The sequence below is a fragment of the Vigna unguiculata genome, chromosome 6 (genome assembly GCF_037176805.1).
Source record: "Vigna unguiculata cultivar grain cowpea cultivar isolate G323 ecotype 2 chromosome 6, ASM3717680v1, whole genome shotgun sequence".
Taxonomy (NCBI): Eukaryota; Viridiplantae; Streptophyta; class Magnoliopsida; order Fabales; family Fabaceae; genus Vigna; species Vigna unguiculata.
The window spans coordinates 49,147,568-49,167,286 of record NC_140797.1 but is presented as its reverse complement, the minus strand read 5'-3'; the positions used below and the strand labels follow the sequence as shown (position 1 = coordinate 49,167,286).

At 34.2% G+C, this 19,719-nt stretch overlaps 2 protein-coding genes across 3 annotated transcripts; one reads left to right on the top strand and one right to left on the bottom strand.

Annotated features, from left to right (window-relative positions):
- Window positions 1-711: 711 nt before the first annotated feature.
- On the bottom strand, window positions 712-2,839 carry LOC114187051 (Ribosomal protein L10 family protein). Its single transcript, XM_028075170.2, has 7 exons — window positions 2,719-2,839; window positions 2,335-2,591; window positions 2,188-2,246; window positions 1,871-1,931; window positions 1,632-1,722; window positions 1,471-1,547; window positions 712-1,087 (listed from the first exon to the last, which is right to left on the bottom strand). The coding sequence occupies exons 1-7, from the start codon at window positions 2,744-2,746 to the stop codon at window positions 977-979; spliced, it is 684 nt and encodes a 227-aa protein (XP_027930971.1). The 5' UTR covers window positions 2,747-2,839; the 3' UTR covers window positions 712-976.
- A 1,289-nt stretch (window positions 2,840-4,128) lies between these two features.
- On the top strand, window positions 4,129-18,880 carry ESP (separase). 2 transcript variants are annotated; one of them, XM_028077269.2, is made up of 27 exons: window positions 4,129-4,841; window positions 5,888-6,065; window positions 6,142-6,237; window positions 6,463-6,597; window positions 6,693-7,159; window positions 7,356-7,464; window positions 7,619-7,744; window positions 8,407-8,667; window positions 8,775-8,891; window positions 9,072-9,293; window positions 9,374-9,484; window positions 9,816-9,959; window positions 10,047-10,412; window positions 10,495-10,584; window positions 11,627-11,890; window positions 11,986-12,109; window positions 12,215-12,991; window positions 13,313-13,550; window positions 14,175-14,277; window positions 14,753-14,926; window positions 15,711-15,766; window positions 15,865-16,094; window positions 16,196-16,430; window positions 16,685-17,090; window positions 17,547-17,786; window positions 17,914-18,001; window positions 18,088-18,880. In XM_028077269.2, the coding sequence occupies exons 1-27, from the start codon at window positions 4,228-4,230 to the stop codon at window positions 18,597-18,599; spliced, it is 6,483 nt and encodes a 2,160-aa protein (XP_027933070.1). In that variant the 5' UTR covers window positions 4,129-4,227; the 3' UTR covers window positions 18,600-18,880. The 2 variants fall into 2 exon arrangements, with proteins under 2 accessions (XP_027933070.1, XP_085530729.1); XM_085674603.1 differs by lacking the exons at window positions 4,129-4,841; window positions 5,888-6,065; window positions 6,142-6,237 and having other exon boundaries at window positions 6,475-6,597; window positions 6,685-7,159.
- Window positions 18,881-19,719: the final 839 nt, after the last annotated feature.

Genomic DNA, 19,719 nt, shown 5'->3' with positions numbered 1-19,719 from the left:
TATTATTAACTATTTAAAAGTCATAAATAATAACAATACTTACCGTTTATATTCCAGTCAATGTCTACCATCTACTTAACTCTTTTTTTTTTAATTATTAGCTTTAAATTATTATTTAATAAATTAATAATAATTTATTAATAATGAACCACTTTATTTTTGTTTTAGTGTCTGTATACAAGTACTAAAACTCCAATATCTTCTGTAAATATTCCTATATTAATGTGGTACTATACACTATATACACTATTTTATACATTTGACTAAACTTAGATTTTTCTCGTATTTAGTTAGAAGAGCCCTAATGACTAAACCGAAAAAAGTAGAACACTTCCGTAATCACATAATAACCCGTCTTTCTCAACTAATCTCCTCTCATTAAAACAAACACAATCCCCACACTCAAATTAACGCAAATCAGTTAAAAAGACACCAAGGTCATTTGCTTTTTATCTAAATCTGCATAAACAGTATATCACTCAAAATAACCTGCCTATCATAAGATGGCGAGTTTGAATCTCATTTGAGGAACACTAGGTATATTTATCAAACTAATACTTAAATTAGAGAATTCACTGACATTTCCAAGCATCATTGTATCCTCTACAAATTTGTAGAAAACTTGCAAACCAGTACCGTTTTCACAACTAACAGATACTTGTACTCTAAACTTCAAGATTAATAGAAATTATATACCAGCAGACAAAAATCTAAATCGATCAAAACTGAATCACAGTAATTTGAATTTTTCATAAAGTTACAGATAACGGCTAAACGCCACTTCCCTGTTAACCACTCAGCCTAGTTCACATAATTCCTAAACATTCCCAAAAATCAACTTATCTTAAAGTACATCATCCAATAGTCGCTATAACACTGTAGCTGCAAATCACATTTGCGTCATATCTGTAATGTTCAAACTTTTTTAAGAGGATTGCTCCATGAATCTTCTAAGTTTAAAAGAGAGATACTATGATCATTCTACATCTGATTCTTCCGGTCCATCGATGTATAGCTCAAACTCATCGGGACTCCACCTGCAAATTAGGTGAAGACGAAATGTAGCCATCTTGATTCCCATTAAACGCTGCAATCAAGAGCAATCGCTACGTCAGCATGTCAGTTTCGCAATCTTACAGAGCACTAATAATGGGACACCATCGTTATAGACTCAGTTACCAACACTTAAAAAATACAGAGTACTTGTTAAATTAACCAAGACAAGAATGATCTAAGTGCGCACGACATGCATGCCTACTAACCCAAGTTATTGACTATACTACGGAGAAAAATTGGAAAAGAGTACGAGTAATTTCAAGAGCGCAATATTTCCTAAAAAAAATAGCAGTGTTACTCCTCGCAGAAAAATGAAAAAGATAGCTGTTGCCAATCAAAAAGGTTTTCCACTACTGCAAAAATGTTACAACACGCGCAATGGATGATGCAGGAAACAGTACAAAATTAACTAACCAGTATACGAGAAGCTTCTGGTGACAATGGTTTCCCTTCCTCACAAACAACAAAATCGGAAACAAGCTCCACAACTCCTGTAAATATTGGAAAAACCAATGATGCATGTCCACTGGCCAGGTGCCTTCATACCGAAGTTACAAAACATTGCAATAAAGTACCTTTATTTAATCGAACAGGCATGCCTTGCTTCCGGAGAAAAGGTTCCATCTCATGCGTAAACTGCTCCAAGGGTCCCTCTTTGAGATCAACCTACAAGTGAAATTAGAATTGAACGTGTAAATCAGAATTGAACGGAGTATCCAACGATTATGAAAGATAAATGTTCTATGAAGAGTTTCCAGCACACAGCCTTTGCATGGAAAAGTCAGAAGTTACAAAAGAAATAGACTCTAAACACCTTTTCCGTGGCAAGGCTTCCTGTTCTTGCAAAGTCATATTCTTCAAATCCCTTAAACAGCCTGTAAAAGAACCAACAAAACTCAAATCTGTGTGAGAAAGAAAACAGGACACCTATAATGACTACATAGTTGGAAAATCACAGAACGCAAAGGCATGCCCCACACACCAATCATAAATTTGCTCATTACTATACATACCTAGTCTTTTAATCTTACTACATTAAAATGCTAAACAGATAACGAAAAGAAAACAGATACGTACATTGAAAACATAAAAAGATAATACATTGCACTTTCTTTTCAGTGTTCCTTATACCTTTCAACTTCTTCCTTAGACAAATTCGTAAAAACCATGCCAGCATCTCCCCGCAATAACTAAAAGGACAAAAAGCATATAATTAGTAGACAAAAGTAAAATATAAAATATGGATTGAAACTGTAAAGAAAGGAGTAAGAATGCAACCTTTGAAACCTTATGAATGCCGGGACTGATCTCATCGGCGGCGGAGCGACCTAAGGCAACTTGCATTACCTTGTTAGAGCCGAGAAAGAACCTGCTACTCGATTTCAACTGTTCCCTAAACTCCTTGAATTTCTGATTCCTCATGTTCTCGAACGAGAACACGTATACGCACGCGTACTTTTCTGCCGCCTCCTTTATTCCGTTCACTATCGCCTCTTTATGATCCCTTCCCTTCTTCTTCGTCTTCGATAGCGTAACTGCGTTTTTTCAAATACGTCAACAAAACCATCTTTTTCGCTTCCAATTTCGATCACACGCAACAGCAACAACAACATCAGAGTTATAACTAGAGAATAAAGATTGAGAGTAACGAAAAGTGCATACCTTGTCTATTTCTCTTCGACTTCGGCATTTTGAAGTTCTTCTTTCTCTTTGCTTAACCCTTTTGCTGTGCAACTTCTCGTTGTAGGGTTTTGGTTTTGTGACGAAGTATCATATAATAGACTCAGTATTTTACCTCCTCTTTTCGGGTTGGGCTTTGCGTATTTTAAATGGGCTTTCTGTGTAAGCCCATTATTTGTGTACAATTTATTTTTGTCAGTCAAATTTATTTATTTTTTACTTTTAAATGTTTGAATCAAAAAATATATTTAATATATTTTAAATATTTAAATTTCCTCTTAAAAAAATTAAGAAATGATATTTTAAACTTAATTTGGAAATTAAACTCTAAATTCAAAAAGAATTTACGTGAGTATTTTCAAATTTCCGAAACCAAATGCATTTTGTTTTGATGAGTATTTTATTATTTCCTAAAATATTTAATCTCGATCAAAAGGGACTGTTCTATTCCTTTATAAGTGTGTTGAAAAACCTTTTTCCTTTGTCTTAAAAACTTTTTCATTTTCAACTATCAACCGTCACCTGAATTGAGATATAGGGTAAAAGAACGAGAGAATAAATAAATAGGGAAGACATTATTTAGAAAAAAAAATAATGAATAATGAATAAAACACACAAAAAAATAAGATATCTCGATTAGAATTTATTGGTATACTATAAAAATAAATAAAAAAGTAAAATGATAGAAAACAATAGACATAAGATATGTAAAACAATGTACTTAATTTAAAATGAATATTATTTTTTTGTTAAATATGTTTTTATTTCTCAAGTTTTAATGAAATTTGGAATTGGTCTCTCTTTGAAAATTTTGATTAATTTAATCATTTATTTTTAGAAATGTATGAATTTAGTCATTTTAAACAGATTTTGTTAAGTTTATCTAGGATTTCAAGCGCAGAGTATTTGAATTGTTTGCATCTATCATAAACGCGTTTGAAACTTTAAATAAACTTTAAAAAAATTGATTAAAAAAACTAAATTTACGCATTTCTAAAAATAAGGATTAAATTGATAAAAATTTTGATGAGAGATTAATTCTAAATTTTAGGAAAACTTGAGAGACAAAAATATATTTAATCATATTTTTTCTTACAATTTCTACGAGTAATCTTTTTCTTAAATTGGGTTTTTGAAACTTTAATCAAATACCTTCGTTCTCTGTTTGAATTTCCCACTTTAATGATTATTAATTTAACACTGTTGCTAATAAAAACTAAAACAACTAAAAGAGAAATATGAAAGATACAAAATAAAAAATGGAACGTTTACAAAATTTTCAGAAAATAGCGTAAAAATTACTCTTGAAAATAGCGTAAAAATTACTCTTAATATTATGTTTTCCTTAAAAGAAAGAAAGACCGTTATATATGATGCTCCGTCCATCTCCGAAGTTTGAAATAAAAGAGGAAGAGCGTGTTTTTGGCGCCTTGTAAATTAGCTCAGACTCCTTCTCTGCGGTTCTTGAATCTATTCTTTCACTCTCTTCCCATGGCTGCTCCGTCCGAATCATCTCTCATTTCGAAGCTTCAGTCCTCCGATTCCTCCGGCATCCACGCCCTAGTCTCCGATTACCTCCGTCCCATAGCAGATCTCAAACCAACAAAGAAATCCAAACCCGACCCAACCCTAATTCGCTCCCTCGCCAAGCGCTTCCTCTCCTTCCTCAACTCTTCTCTATCCATCCTCCCCAAACGCCTCCCGGAGCTTTCCAAGTCCAACGACGCCGTTTTGCTACACGAACTGCTCCGCGTTTACAGGCTCTGCCTCGATTGCTTGGACACCGTCGCTTCTCAGTTGGCTTCCAAGCCATTCTCCGTCGAATTCCAGAGACTTCGCTTGATGCACTGCCTCGAGTCCTGCGCACTCTTCGCCGAAGCCGAAGTCGAGGGTTTGGGAGTTCTTGAGAGGCTTCGACCGCCGAAGAGGAAGGGCAAGCTTCTCCCTGAAATAGACAAGGGCGGCGGAGGCAGTAAAGACTTATGTTCGTTGGTAGTTGACATTGCCGTGAGCCTCGTGAGGTGTGCATCCGCGGGTTTGGCTAAAGAAGATGGCGATTTCAAGAAGGTGCTTCAGTTGGTGGAGGAAGTAGTTCCTTGGCTCAAGTACGTTCCACTGTTATTGTTTCCATTGCTGCCTATAATTTTTTTGCTCTGCTTCTTTTTGTGTGTGTGTTTTATAGTGTATATTTCGGTTGCTATAGTTTAACCTGTGAATACGTGGACTCTTAGTTTGCTCTGACACCAGGAACTCTGGATTAAGCATGTCTTGGACTCCTTCTTACTCAGCCAGTGTCACACTCAGTAATCAGTTTTGCTAGCTGTCTAACTGGCAAAAGTGGTCTGGTGTGCATATCTGAACCCTGTAAATAGTTGTTAGAAACATTTGAATTGAACCAAATTGATATTGAATTGAATTGCTTTAAAAAAATTGATTTGTTTAAAATAAAAAAATGAACTTAATTATTTTATTTAGTTTTAAAAATTTTAATTACTCTTACATAAGTCTGCTTAAATTGAACTATAACTTGTGATATTTGAAAATGTACTTCAAAAAGGGATGTTTACTGGTAATAATCTAAATAATCCATAGCAATTAATATAGTTCAAGCAATTTCATGTAGTTCAATTTAGTTTAGTTCACTCAAACCATGCTATAGTCCAGTTCAATTCACTTAAACCGTTATACAATTAAATTTGGCTCTCTCAAACCACTTTTAAAGTTTGGTTCAGTTTTATAATAGTTCAGCTCAATTCATGCACTTTGTCTATCCATAGAAAATATCGATAGAGTTCCCCAATTGTACCTGTTTAACATCCAGAAAGTTAGAGAATAGCTATCTTGGTTTCTCTTGTTGTACTTTCTCATTTACTTTTATTCTGTTCTTCTTTACTTGTGACTTCCAAACTGTGGTTGTGCCCAAATATGATGTCAAGTATCCCAGGGAGACACCTTACATGAAGAAGCCAGTGCTTGTCTCAAGCTTTGTTTTGTCTGTCAGCTGTCTTTAAATTCTGAGTTGTATTTTATTTTCAATTTTCAAAATGCTCCAACATAGAGTTTAGTTTGGGTTAGTCTTGTTTTTGCCACAATTACCATTTTGTAACTAGTAAGCTATTGAGTTGCCTATTTATACAACTTATTGTTTCAGGGAATTGGATTCTAACTCATATGAGAAGTTGCACAGGATGTTAGTAATTCATCTGGGTAAGTGTAGTTTAAATTTACTGGGGAGGATGCCATTTCCGGATAGGGAATTGGTGATGTTGTTTTGCTGTACGACATTGACTGAATATGTGAAGTCTCCAGTCAAAGATCAAGTCTACAAGGTAATGTAGGCCTCTACTTTTGGATATATGCATCAACAAATTTTTTACCTCCACCTTCATGAAATGTTAATTGCAGATTGCTCACAGGATGTGTTCTTCATTGTTCGCATTGCGGGATTGTAATTCCTTGTATATCATGGACATATTGGATTGCATCGTTCTTGAGTGCAAGGTACCCATTACCACATATTCTACTCAGGGTGCTAGATATTCTATCATTTGTATATTACATATATTTAGATGTTTTACTGGGCTTCTTTTGTTTATTTTTTGTTTTTTTTATTTATAGGGTTAAATTTTTTTAAAAGCTTGTTTTCCATCTGAATAATAAAGTTGCTATTTTCTTGTTGGAGCCCTTTATTCATGCTATATTCATCTATTATATTTATCCTTTCAGGTTGAGGAAGGAAACACAGGGACAGAATTTGCTGAACTTGTTTATTACTGTGTGAATAAATGTCAAACTGCAAATGCTAGTTTTTGTTGTGCATTTGCAGCGTATTTGAACAAAATAGCAGAACATTTCAAACAGGTATTCTTCTACCAAGATTTCTCTTGTGTATGCTTTTCAATTACAATGCTATTCTCCACATTCTGTATTCCACTTTGATTGAAGTAGCTGGGCAGGTTATGACACCCATTAATTCAATACTGAGGCTTTATGCTGCTGGATTGCTCCTTGTTAGTTGTAATTTAAGGTCCAGAACTGGAGATCTTGCATCACCTGGCAGTGCAGAATTTGGGTGTTTGCTTGGAACTTTACTTGAAAACAAGAAAATACTTCAGAAGTCACCATCATTGCTTGGTTCCTTGCGTATTTGCAGCAAAAGAAATTGTATGTCGTCCAGCGTGGAAGATCAATGCCTAGCTGGTATCCCGTGGACACCATCGGGTTTCAATAGTCAGGCTTCGATGACTTACAAGTCAGTTTATGTAGAGGCATTGAAATTTCTATGCCAACCACTTGCTAAATCAATTAATTCAGAAAGGAAACAATTAGTTTCTGAAGTGGACGATGCTTCAGATATGACTATTATGTCCACTGTTCAAGATGCATTCCATACATTTTGTCATCTTATACTTTCTAGTACAAGGTATAGTATATCCAGTGAACTTTTCTCTTCTTTTACACTAATTTTCTTGTGATACTAATAATTAAGAGTAGTTTCTAAGTTCTTTTTTTGTTATTTTGATTTTATAGAAAATAAGATATCTTAACAGGTTAGGAATAATTTCACACTGTATTGTTTTCTATGTCAATGTCTAATTTCCACTTCTTGTTGGCTGCAGCTTCGTGCCTAAAAACAATGGAGATGGATTTGATGAAAGGAACAAAACAGTGCTTAATGTAGTTGTAGCCGCCTTCACCCTTTCCATTAGAACCAATCTTAAAGTCGAGGTTCTTCTTGTTACCCTGAAATGGTCATATTTTTACTACAATTGTTTTTCAACTAAACAATAAGATGTTCAATTTCTGAAACTATCAGCAGAGCGTCAGAATATTATTGGATCTTGTGTTATAACGGCTAAATAGCTTTTTGTTGGTGTTTCAGGAGAGCAAGCAATTAATTAAGCAGATCATTGCTAGCAAATGGATTGAAACAGAAGGAATAAATTATGTAATTGCTTGTCTCTACAATATTGCTGTAGTTTTGTACAGAAACAGGCAACTAGAAAAGGTATTTCATTCCCCTTTTTTGTTAAAATATTCCATTTAATGATATAATATATCACAAACGTATATTTGCTTCTTGAGATGTTTCCACAAGGAATTCATGTATTCATGTGCTCTTGGTCACAGATTTGGAAAACCAAAATTGTAGAAGAGATATTGTACCAGAAGCTTTATGACTTGATGGAAGCTTTTAGCTGTCAATCAGACCACTGAATTATAGATAAATAAATTCCTTGAATCTTATTTGATACATCATGATTGTTTTACCCTGAAAGCTTAAGATATTTACTAAGGGTTCATGTATTTTGATTTTCTTAACTCTACCATACCTACTTTACAAGGCCACTAGGGTTGAAATGAAGCAAACAACTCACTCTGTTACTTGTGCTAAAGGTGCACTCTACTTTGAACTGAATCAAAGAACTACTTGCTAGGACACAATGATTTTCAAATTTCCATTGGTTTCAAGAAATAGAAATGCAGCAATTAAAAATGTGTGAAAAAGTGTTTCTATCTATGTGGAAACATGCATAAACTGTAAAATTACCAGCAGCCATTTGAGATTTCTATTTTCTTACCATTGATTTTGACTCTGGAAAATTAAAGAAATACAAATATTTAGGTTTCAGTGCTTTACTTTCGTTTCTGTCTGACATATCACTGCAGGCTTCAAAGGTGCTAAACTTATGCTGTAAAGCTTCATGGCTCTGTATTAAGTATCATTGTGCTAACCTGTCAGAAGGTACTTTGAAGGATTTTGTAATGGAGGCTTGCACCAGAAGTGCTCTTCTTTTAGATATTATGTATGATGTCAACAATGTAAAGATAAACAAAAAGGTGATTGAGATCCTTAAAAACTGGTTCGCTGCTAATGATTTGCTTGAGAGGCTTCCAGCTCCAATACCTGTTGTAAAGCAGTGGGTGAAGGTAACATTTTTGAAGTATTTACTGTTAAGTAATTTGGAAGGTTCCCATTTCAGTTCAACTTTACTTTTTTAGTCTCACATTGTTTTGGTATTGGTAATGGTATGCAGATAGAATGTAAACGTGCTACGCAGGTGGGTGAGAGAATTGATTCTCCCAGCTTGTATTGCATACTATCATCTTCTATGCGATTGTCAAAGAGGAATATTGCCATGATCTTGGAGCAGGTTCAGTCTGTGTATATACATATATATATATATATATATATATATATATATATATATATATATATATATATATATTTCCTTCATACAGAATTTTCATCATATTTTGCTGCTATTTGTTTAAATTTATGCGTATTTGCCCTGTTTATCAGTTGTCTTTTTTTATTCTTATTGCCTGATTAGGAGCTTACTGCATATGAGGAGATGAGTTTTAAATACTCCGAAATATGTCAGAAAATGCAAATGAAAATCACGGGTATTCTTCTGCAAGACATATATATCACTCCAGATAGTCGTTTTCAAATGGCACAAATTCTAGTTAGAAAGGGAAAGGCAATCAGGGTTAGGGGCATGAGTGGTCTCAAGGAATGCATCCAGTGTCTGTCAGAAGCAATAACTATTATGGTAAGCCTTTTGGTTCTTCTGTTTTCCCTCAAACATCTAATCTCTCTTGCCTTTAATATGATGTAATTTCTCTTCAACAGAGGGAGATTTCTGGTGACATATGTACTGATAGTAATTCCATTCATCATCAATTGTGTGTGACATATTGCTTGCGTGCAATATGTACACAGGAAGCTGAATCTAATTCGAAGGTACCAAAAATATGCTTATAACTTTCACTGTCAATAAAGTATTCATATTTTCTTTAAGATGGACAGCTATCATTGACAATGTCATGATCATTTAGTGATGTTAAATTCAACAGCTTCCTTATTAAGACTTAGCTTGGTTTCTTTTATTATGTTGAGGGATGGGGCTGGTTTGCACCATTAATGTTTTTTCCTTTTCTTTTGCTTATATTTTCTTATTGTTGTAAAGGGAATTTCTTATGCTAATGCTTTGCAATAATTTTTTTTTTCTTTTTCTACCTTAATACATTTCTTTTATTGACAAAAAGCTTATCTTGGTTTATACACCAAGCAGCAAATCTTTGAAGATGTCAAGGCTGCTTTGGATCTATGGTTGAGTACATCACATCTTAATCACTTAGAAGAGGGAGATTGTTCTACATTATCTGACAGTTTAATGATTCTATTCTATAACATCGTTGATTTACTACAATTGAAGGTCTGCTTCCCTTTAATCATTTTGGTTTCTGTAATTTTTGTGTAAGATTTATAGTCACGGTTTCTTATTTTCATGGCATATCTTCAGGGTTTCATGGAACTGTTCAATGATGCATATCGACTGCTGATTAAAATGTTTAAATGGAAGAATGTTCCAATTGAAAAGTGGTTGACGTTAATGTGGGAAAGTAGATATCTACGTCATGCTCTCTGTGTTTCACCTGTTAGTGAGGAGTTCATCTTGAACTCATTGGATGAGTTCAGAGAACTTTCAGATATTAATTTCTGGATACGTTATCTTCAGGGAAATCAATCATCATTGATAGGGTTTCAGCAGAATTTTTCTTTCTTATTTGCCAGCTCTCATAGGAATACATGCAGTCATGAGAGCTCTTTTCAAACAGACATCACAGTTGAGGAAGTTCAAAAAACAGCTCTTGATCTGATTTCAAATGTAAGCTCATTTTAAGACAGAACTTATCACAATTTCCTTTTATCCAAAATCATCACTCTGTACTCTATTAATCTTCTGCCAGGTTCCTGTCCCAAGTCATTCTACATTTCTTGCCGGGTGTCTTTTTTATGATTTGTGCCCAAGACTTGTTGCAAATGGACACTTAATAGAGGTAAGTTGTATTAGTTCTTATTTCAATTCTTATGTTACGGATAACCAGGCCCTTAACTTCTAAACTAAAGACAAGTGATATTTGAAGCATGTTCTTGATTGTCCTAAGTAGTACTGTTTGTGTAAAGGATTACAAGAGTGATGAATTTGTAATTGATTTTGAACTCTTGATGTTCATGTTTCTAACTAAATTGGGTTGGACTTAGATGCGATAACTTGTGTCCCTAAGGTTCACTTGATTGAGTACATCAATAGTGAAGATGTATTCAGACTAGGTAAAGTGGAGATTGTTGAATATAAAGAAAATAGGGTTTGAGATTAATCTCCCTTGTGTATAAATCACACATAAAGTAATCTACTTATAATAGAGAGAGGTACAACTAAAAAGAATAATTGAAAATAAATAGAGTAAATAGAAGATATTGTTTGATATTGTAATTAACAATATCTAACAATATCTAACAGAGATGAATATAAGAATGTAAAAGAATACTATGTCCATTTACATGATTATAGTCTAAATAGATCTTAATTCTTTAAAAACAAAGCATAACAATTTTTGAACTTCAGAAATATTTGTCTGTTGGCTGTGGAAATATGTTGTCTGCTTTTCCAATCAAACTTTCCTTCTTGAAAGGACTCTTGGTTTCCTCAGTCGTTACAAGTCATGCTATTTCCATTTGTTGTTTGTAATAGACAGGATATGATAGGAACAATTGTCAATTAAATGAATATTTTAGGTAGTAATTGAATATAAAAGGTTGGTACCATAGATTAAAACATCGCATGTAATATAGAGGTTATCAAGTTTTTTACACAACACACACACACACACACTTAGAGATAAGAAAAAGTTAATTTGGAGGGAAAGTTGCCCAATTTTAATCATTGCATTCTGAAAGATCTTGTTAGAGGTATGGTGCTTACAGAAGACCTACCAATGAAACAAATTTTGGTATTTTTTTTTTTAAATATATGCCTTTTTTTAAACTTACATTGTTTCTCCAAACTTACAGTTATTTTTTTCTTTGAAAATGTATTAGGCTCTTTCCTCTGCAAAAGAAGCTCATAGATTATTTGCTAAACTCTTCCAAAGAAAGTTTGCACATAATGTTCAGATGCAGAATGAAGAGCACCATGTAATAGTTGATTCCTCAAAGAATATTATAGATAGTGTTGAGAATATTGGATTAAACTTATCAGCTGTGAGCGAAATTTTTCTATTTGATTCTATATCATGGGACTTGAAAGACAGTTATCTTAGTGCATGGAAAGTTATGCAGTGTTATCTTGAGAGCACACTTCAGGTTTGATTTCTATCCCATAGTCCTCATATATGACATTAAACATGTTTAGACAAGGCCTGTAATGCATCTTATTTCAACAACGTTTGTGCTTGCAGGTAGGAATCATCCATGAAATGATTGGAGATGGAGCTGAGGCTGAAACCTATCTTAAGTGGGGGAAAGCCATATCCTGTTCACTAAATCTGCCTTTGTTTACAGTTGCTTTCTCTTCCTCTTTAGGTATAAAAATTACTTTTGCATTTTTTCTCTCTGATTGGATTGATATGCTTCCATTCATTGGATGGTATGAAATTGATTTGCCGTTTCTGTGGTGTGTTTTACCAGGAAAACTATACATTAAGAAAACACATTGGGATTTAGCAGAAGAGGAACTTCGAAGTGCTGAACAGATTTTAAAGGAAAGTAGCACATCATTTTGTTGCTCAAAGTGTAAATTGAAGCTTGAAGTTACTCTGTATGAGTATTTTGGAGATTTATGTCAAAGTAAATTTGGCACCTGTGACGGGGTTATGTCTAAAGAGACTGCAAAAAATTGGTATATGTCAGCTCTGGATAAACTAAATCTTTCCGAGTGGAAAAATCCTCTTAGCTGTCCTGAAGACGGCAATGATGGAACTGCAACGGATACAAAATGTCCTGCTGGTAAGACTTGTACTTGTTTTATAATGAAAGAAGCCAGTGAAAATATAAATAAATCCATGAAAGCAGGGCGAGAAACCAGAAAGACAAAAAATGCTGCAAAGGTTTTACCAAAGGAACCACACTTAGTGGTTCAGAACAACACTAGGGTAACTCGTTCTAGATATCGATCTTCTCAAAGTGAAGATACAAGCATTTACAGGAAGTCAGAAGTACGTGAAACTCTCCAGGAGAATCATGTTTCTTATTCATCTGAGGTACTTAGTAAAAATGGGTCAGTTTTGAGCAAGACAGATTGTCCCTTTAATTCAAGGTGTCCAACAACTTGTGTTCTCTCGAAAATGAGGTGTTGGTACTGTCTTCCATCTGAAGTTGTAAAATCTTGTTTACTAAATGATTTTATTAATCTTAAGTGGGAGTTTGTCCGGAGGCAACTTTCAATGAAGCTACTCAGCCGAGTAGGTATGATTGCCCTTTCACATTTTCTGCTTTATTCAGCTGCTGAGTAAATTCAAGTATCATTCAGTTGACATCTAAATACGATCCTTCTCATTTTATTTTCAAAACACTTGTAGTTTACATGGCATTTTTTTTAGTAAGGTAAACTTCTAGAGAATATCCTTTCCCAAATTTGGACAATTTTTCATACTGAAATTTATTTGCATCCTTTGAAATTTACCAGTTTCCCAAATTTACCACTTTCTTGCTTGCACATTTAGGGCATTGTATTTATATTGGATAAAGTTGTTTGCTTCTTTAATTTCCTAATATGTTTCTTTACAGTGAAATGCTTTGCGTATCCTGGTCAAATTGATGAAACGCATAAATTTCTTCTTAGAAGCATATCAATTCTTGTCAGCAGAAACCCATTCCACCATGCGCTTTCATCTATTCCTCTAGATTATTTTAATCATTTGGTTGCAAGGGAGATCCCGGGAGATATATTTGCTATTGAACGCTCAGAAATAGTTCATGACATATGCTGGTATTCTTTGAAGAGCTATCATTCCAAGCTTGCAAGGTATTTGTCCCAATTAGTTTGGTTCGTACATGTACCTTCCTATTTTTCTATGAGAAAACAAATTTATGTGCATATTCATGTCCAAAATGTACTTTATCATTATCTTCCTGGATGTAGCTGTGACTGATTAACTGACAAATGTCACGTCTTTTTTTATGTGCTTTCTTTGAATGTTCATGTTGTTCACATGTATTTATAATCAGAATCAATGTCTTGCTTAAAAAGAGTACCCTCTCGATCAATAAGGAAATTTTAATTATAAGCTTGCTGCAATTGAAATTGTTGTGTGGTCATGGAACATTCTTAACTAAACTCCACTTTTTGCTGCTTATTCACTGTTAATGGTCTGACATTGCGTAGATTTCTCTAAAAGAGATCCTCCACTAGAATGCAGAGTTGAAGGAAAGTAAATGAATTACACTTTGATTAATAACTTGTCTATGAATATCGTATTAGAAAATGTTCCATTTTCTTAATATTCTGATCAGCCAGATCCTTCTGTTCTTAAGGAAGTGTTGATTGAACGTCATTGCTTGGTGTTTTGCTATACATGGTGCTCCTCTTGAAACATTGTCTTGCAAGGGGCTATTTTTTAACTCCTGACACTCTGATTTTGCCTTACAGGAACATTTTCTGTAATCTGTTGTCCATAAAGTTTGAAGACCTGGCTTCTTGGTTGATGGTAGCCTTTGTACTTTCTCGCGAGAGTCCTGTAATCTTTCAAAAGGTCATACATCTTTATCTTCCTATTATTGTTAAGGGACAATTTTCACTCTATTGTTTATTTGGACAGTTTCATGATCATGAATACTATCATTTTCTTGGTTGTAGATTCATAGTATTCCAGATTACTTGTCATGACTGTTTTTGAAACATGAAATAAAGTTGAAACCCTTGAAGTTCTTGACATCCCTTTTACAATGTTTACATTTGTGGTAGCTGAAATCCACATTCCATATTTACAATACTTTATTATTTATTCTCTTTCATGTTGATAATTGAAACTTAAGTAAATGCAATATTCGAGAACATTAGAAATTTGATATAACGTATCATGATATGCTTTATTTTCTGTAAAGCAGTTGCAGTATATTCTGGAGTGCAAATGTGTGTGGGGTTTCTTAATCCTGACTCTTTGTTACTTTCCTACCACCAATTGGGCAGGTTTATGACCTTTGTGTGCTGATGATACTCTGTGACAGGTGTCAAAATTACTTGCTGTGATGTGTGTAGTTTCTTCCATCAGCAAACAATTCTCTCTGTTGTCTTTTAGCAGAGTTTTGGGTGAAAATTATTGGTCTTCATATTTCCACCAAGCTTCAATTGGAACTCATCTTACTCATCAATTTCTTTCACATCCAACTGGGAGATGCAAGGTAGGCATATCTTGTCTATTAATATAAGGAATTTTATATATGCATTATGAACACTGACTTCTGAATAGAAGCACTGATTTTTGGTTTAGCAATTGGAAAATCCTGAATTTTGCACTCATTATTATTCAGTTTTTGCCGTACATTAGTAGCTATATGACATTTTTTATTTTATACTCATGTCTGTTACCCATGTGAACGGAGAAGCCATAAGGGACTACCTTCTGATTTCACATTTTTCATCCATTTTTTGGGGTATTCAACTAAGCCTAGACGGCAGAATGAACTCTCTAATGTTTGGGAAATCTGTGCTGTTATTTATTGATCCTAAAGAGTGATTTCTATTGGTCAACAATGCTTATGCTTTTTGTAGGAGCCACTGCAATCCCTTTTGGCATCCCTTTATTTGTGCTTTAGAAGGACCGGAGATTATATAACTTAGGATCATTTGACAACATGGTAGTTTTTGAAATAAGCCTGCAAGTAAATAGCATTTTAAAATAAGCCTCATGACAAGTGTAGTAGTTTTTGAAGAGCGAATTCTTTTATCACAGGCCTCTGAAAATGAGATTTAACGCAATGCTCATCCATAGATAATCCTAAACCCTAAACGTGCATTTGAACCTACAAATTATGCATTTCAGATCCCTGCACACTTCACACACTTGCATGAATTCTGATTGTTAGTACAACACAAACGTGTATAAGATTTATTGCTTGTTCAATGCTGTATTGTGCCTTTTGAAGCACAGTTCCTTAAATGTAAATAATATAAGTACAATTTCAGGGTTTACATGTTACGGGATCTTCTAGCATCAGGGAGTGCACATCTGACTTACTCAGGTAGCAGTTGTTCTTTTTGCACTGTAAAGCAAGCAAAGAATTGGTTGACATATAACTTGAAGCAATGATCTTGATGTCTTTGTTCCTTCCTGTTGCAGGCTCGTGCCTGATACCACTGTAGATCTTGCAGAATATGTGAAGAAGTTTTTGGCCGGTCTCCCATCAGCAACTATCATCAGTATAAGTTTGCTTGGGCATGATTATGTTAGTTTACTACAGGAATTGTTGCCTTATCCCACATGTGTTCAAGCATGGATGCTGGTGTCAAGACTGAGCTTTAAGAACGATCCTGTTGTAATGTTACTTCCACTTGATTGTATTTTACAAGGTATTTAGCTACTGTAAACACTGTACAACTCTGATATAAGTGTTAAGCTTATCCATTTTAACTGAACAAGGTAATTTAAAATTTTTCATCACCATCTTCAGATGAGGGTGATGTGAGTACTGGTTCGGGCAGCTTTTTGAACTGTGAGGAACATAGTGAAAAATGGCGTTGTCCATGGGGTTTTACAGTTGTTGATGATGTGGCTCCAGCATTCAAAACAATTTTAGAAGAAAACTACTTGTCAACAATATCTCCTTTTGAAGATACAACACTGAATAGGATGATATGGTGGAAGCGGAGAAAGAACCTTGATCACCGTCTTGATAAATTCCTGAGGTGTGTTCACTACATCGTGATTTCATAAGTTAATTTGCTTTCACTTTGATTTAGGAATGTACACTGCACATTCTGCAATCTTTTCTGTAGTTGAAACAGTATGTGCTCAATGCAACGCTTTGTCCATTCTTTATTAATGAACTCAAACTTTAAAATAGCACTGCTCACGTTGACATCATTGTCTTGGATGGTGGTAATCTTAAAGTTTTAAGAAATTAAATGTTATCTCTTGTGCTATTGTCATATCTCACTAGGAATCTTGAAGAGTCGTGGTTTGGTTCATGGAAATGTCTTCTTCTTGGAGAATGGGTGAACTGCAAAAATTATGACTTGGTGCTTGAGAATCTTGTGAATGATTTAAGATCTAAATGCAAATTGGATGCTAACGAGGGCCTTCTTAAAATTATTCTTGGAGGCTCTAAATATGTGTGTGATGGGAAAACATTGGTTTCTCAACTATGCTCGAAGAAAGACTGCTACATTGCTAAAGTAGGATATTGTGATGAAGCAAAAAAGGGGATATTGTTAAATGCCACCAATGGATTTGGAATGTCGTCTGAGGTTGCTTTTGAGCTGTTAAGCGAGGCATTAAATATGCTGGAAGTGGATGACTCTATGAACAGAGAACCTATAATTCTTGTGTTGGACCATGAGGTGCAGGTTAGTGAATTATTTCTGACTCGCTTACTATGTAGTTATGAATTAATTTTAAGCATTAAGGTCAACTATTTGATGTTCGATGGTACAGCAAATTAATAGAACTCTTCTATGGTTTTAAATTTATTTCAACTCTTGTGAATAGTTGAATATTTGTTTTTATTTCTTTAAAGATTTTATTAACTGAGATTTATGAGCTTACGTTTGACATTTGAAGCGGCAATATTTTCAACAGATTTGACCAAATTGTTTATTCTCAATTCTGTAATTTCTTATTTGCCAGTCCTTAACACATCTGCCAAGCGAAATTTGTGGCTCAGTTTTAAGAAAAACAATAGCTGCAAGCAAATGTCATTTTAACTTATGTTTTCAAAACTGAGCTATGTATGTATTCTTTGTTTTACCTGTTGTCTGATGTGTTTATTTTTACTATTGGCTTCAACAACTCTACTGAAACAGATGCTTCCTTGGGAAAACTTGCCCATTCTACGGAAACAGGAGGTTTATCGCATGCCTTCTGTGAGCTGCATTTCTGCTGTCCTTCACAAAGGCAGCGACAATAAGGAGCAAGTAGGAAGGAATTTAGTGCCCTTTCCTTTGATAGATCCACTGGATGCTTTTTATTTATTAAATCCAGATGGTGATCTTTGTGGCACTCAGACTGAGTTTGAGAATTATTTTAGAGACCAAAACCTGGAGGTAATGTAGAGTTTGAGTTTGATGAGACTACTAGTGAGGAAATATTGCACATTTTTTTATATCCCTGCTAATTCTTTTTTCTATTAGTCTACTTAATATGTTTTCTTTTATCTTTTGTTTTTTACAGGGAAAGGCTGGTTCGAGACCGACCATCAAAGAATTGGCTTCAGCACTGGAAAGTCATGACCTTTTCATATATTTTGGGCATGGAAGTGGTAACATGTTTTTCATAACACTTAGTATATGTGTAATTCCCTGTGGCTCCCTATATTTATATCACTAACTAAAAGTGTTTTTCCAGGAGCTCAGTACATTCCTAGGCAAGAGATTCAGAAACTAGATAAATGTGCTGCTACGCTTCTGATGGGGTGCAGTAGTGGTTCATTGACCTTACCTGGTCAATATGCACCCCAAGGCATTCCCCTGTCATATCTGCTGGCTGGTTCTCCGGCCATTGTTGGCAATCTATGGGAAGTGACAGACAAGGATATCGATCGATTTGGTAAGGCAATGTACGATGCATGGTTGAAAGAAAGATCAGATATGTCATCGGAATGCTGTCAATGCAACTTACTGTCTGAAGAATTTGAAGCCATGAACTTGAAGGGCTGCAAGGGTAGAGCAAAGAGGAAAGCTCCGCAGAAGAAATTACAGTTGGCCGAGAACCAGTCACCTAAGAACTGTGCTCACAGACGCAAAATTGGAGCTTTCATGGGTCAGGCCCGGGAAGTTTGCACTCTTCCTTTCTTGACAGGGGCATCTCCAGTATGTTATGGGGTTCCCACCGGAATTTGGAGGAAAAGGAACATTTAACCGGAGTCACCAATTCAACAGCATTTATATTTTTTAACTTTTATTTTTTATTTATTTTTTCTTGCCTCTTTATAGGGGGCATGCAAAGTGAGGCTTCATTATCTCTTCATTCATCTCTGTCGTTCCACACTCGAGAAGAGCAAAGGAGAATTGTATCCATGTGTAGGAGTTCAATTTGTATATATGTTCTGATAAATGAATGTTGTATACTTAACACTCGAACTATATGTTCTCATCTAATTTCTATTTTTACAATGATCACTCGAACTGCAGTTAAATAATAGTCGCATTGCAGTGTGTGTAACGGTAATAACAGTGTAACATAATGCATTAGTTCAACTTTCATGTTAACAGACAGACTAATAATAATGTCTCAAAGATGTCCATGCACTAAATAATCATTTTTCCTTTTAAAACGCATGAGATAATTTTAGGTTGAATGATTTAGTACATCAAATTTATTAGTTCAATTAGATAAAATATTTTTTACAGGATTATTTTCGTAATCTATGACTTTTTTTGTCCATTATATTCAACAATTTACTAATTTGAAATATTATCTGTTTCATTGAATTATGCCAATTATTACGTAAATAAAAAACACAATGCATTATTTTTTCACTTTATCTTTTTTGTTTGTTATTTTTTTATTTCATTTAAAAAATTATATATAGTACTTATATAAATAAATAAAATCTAAAATTTAAATGAAAAATAAATAACGTAATTATGTGCATTAGGATTGTGATTTTTTTTCACTTGTCCGGTTTTTTTCCAAAATTCAACAATTTACTAATCTGAAATATTATCTGTTCATTAAATTATGTCAATTATTATGTAAATAAAAAACACGAAATGCATTATTTTTCTTTCACTTTTTTGTTGTTATTTTTTATCCCATTTAAAAAATTGTATCGAATACTTATATAAATAAATAAAATCTAATATTTAAAATGAAACATAATTAGCGTACTTACATGCGTTAAGGTTATATTTTCCTACATCACTTGTCGCGCGTAATCTCACTCGTCGCACTTATTTCAAAATTCCAATTAATCTTTTGTTAAAGCTTGTTTCTCCAAAGTTTATTCTGAATAGTTAAATAGTTAGTTAATTATTT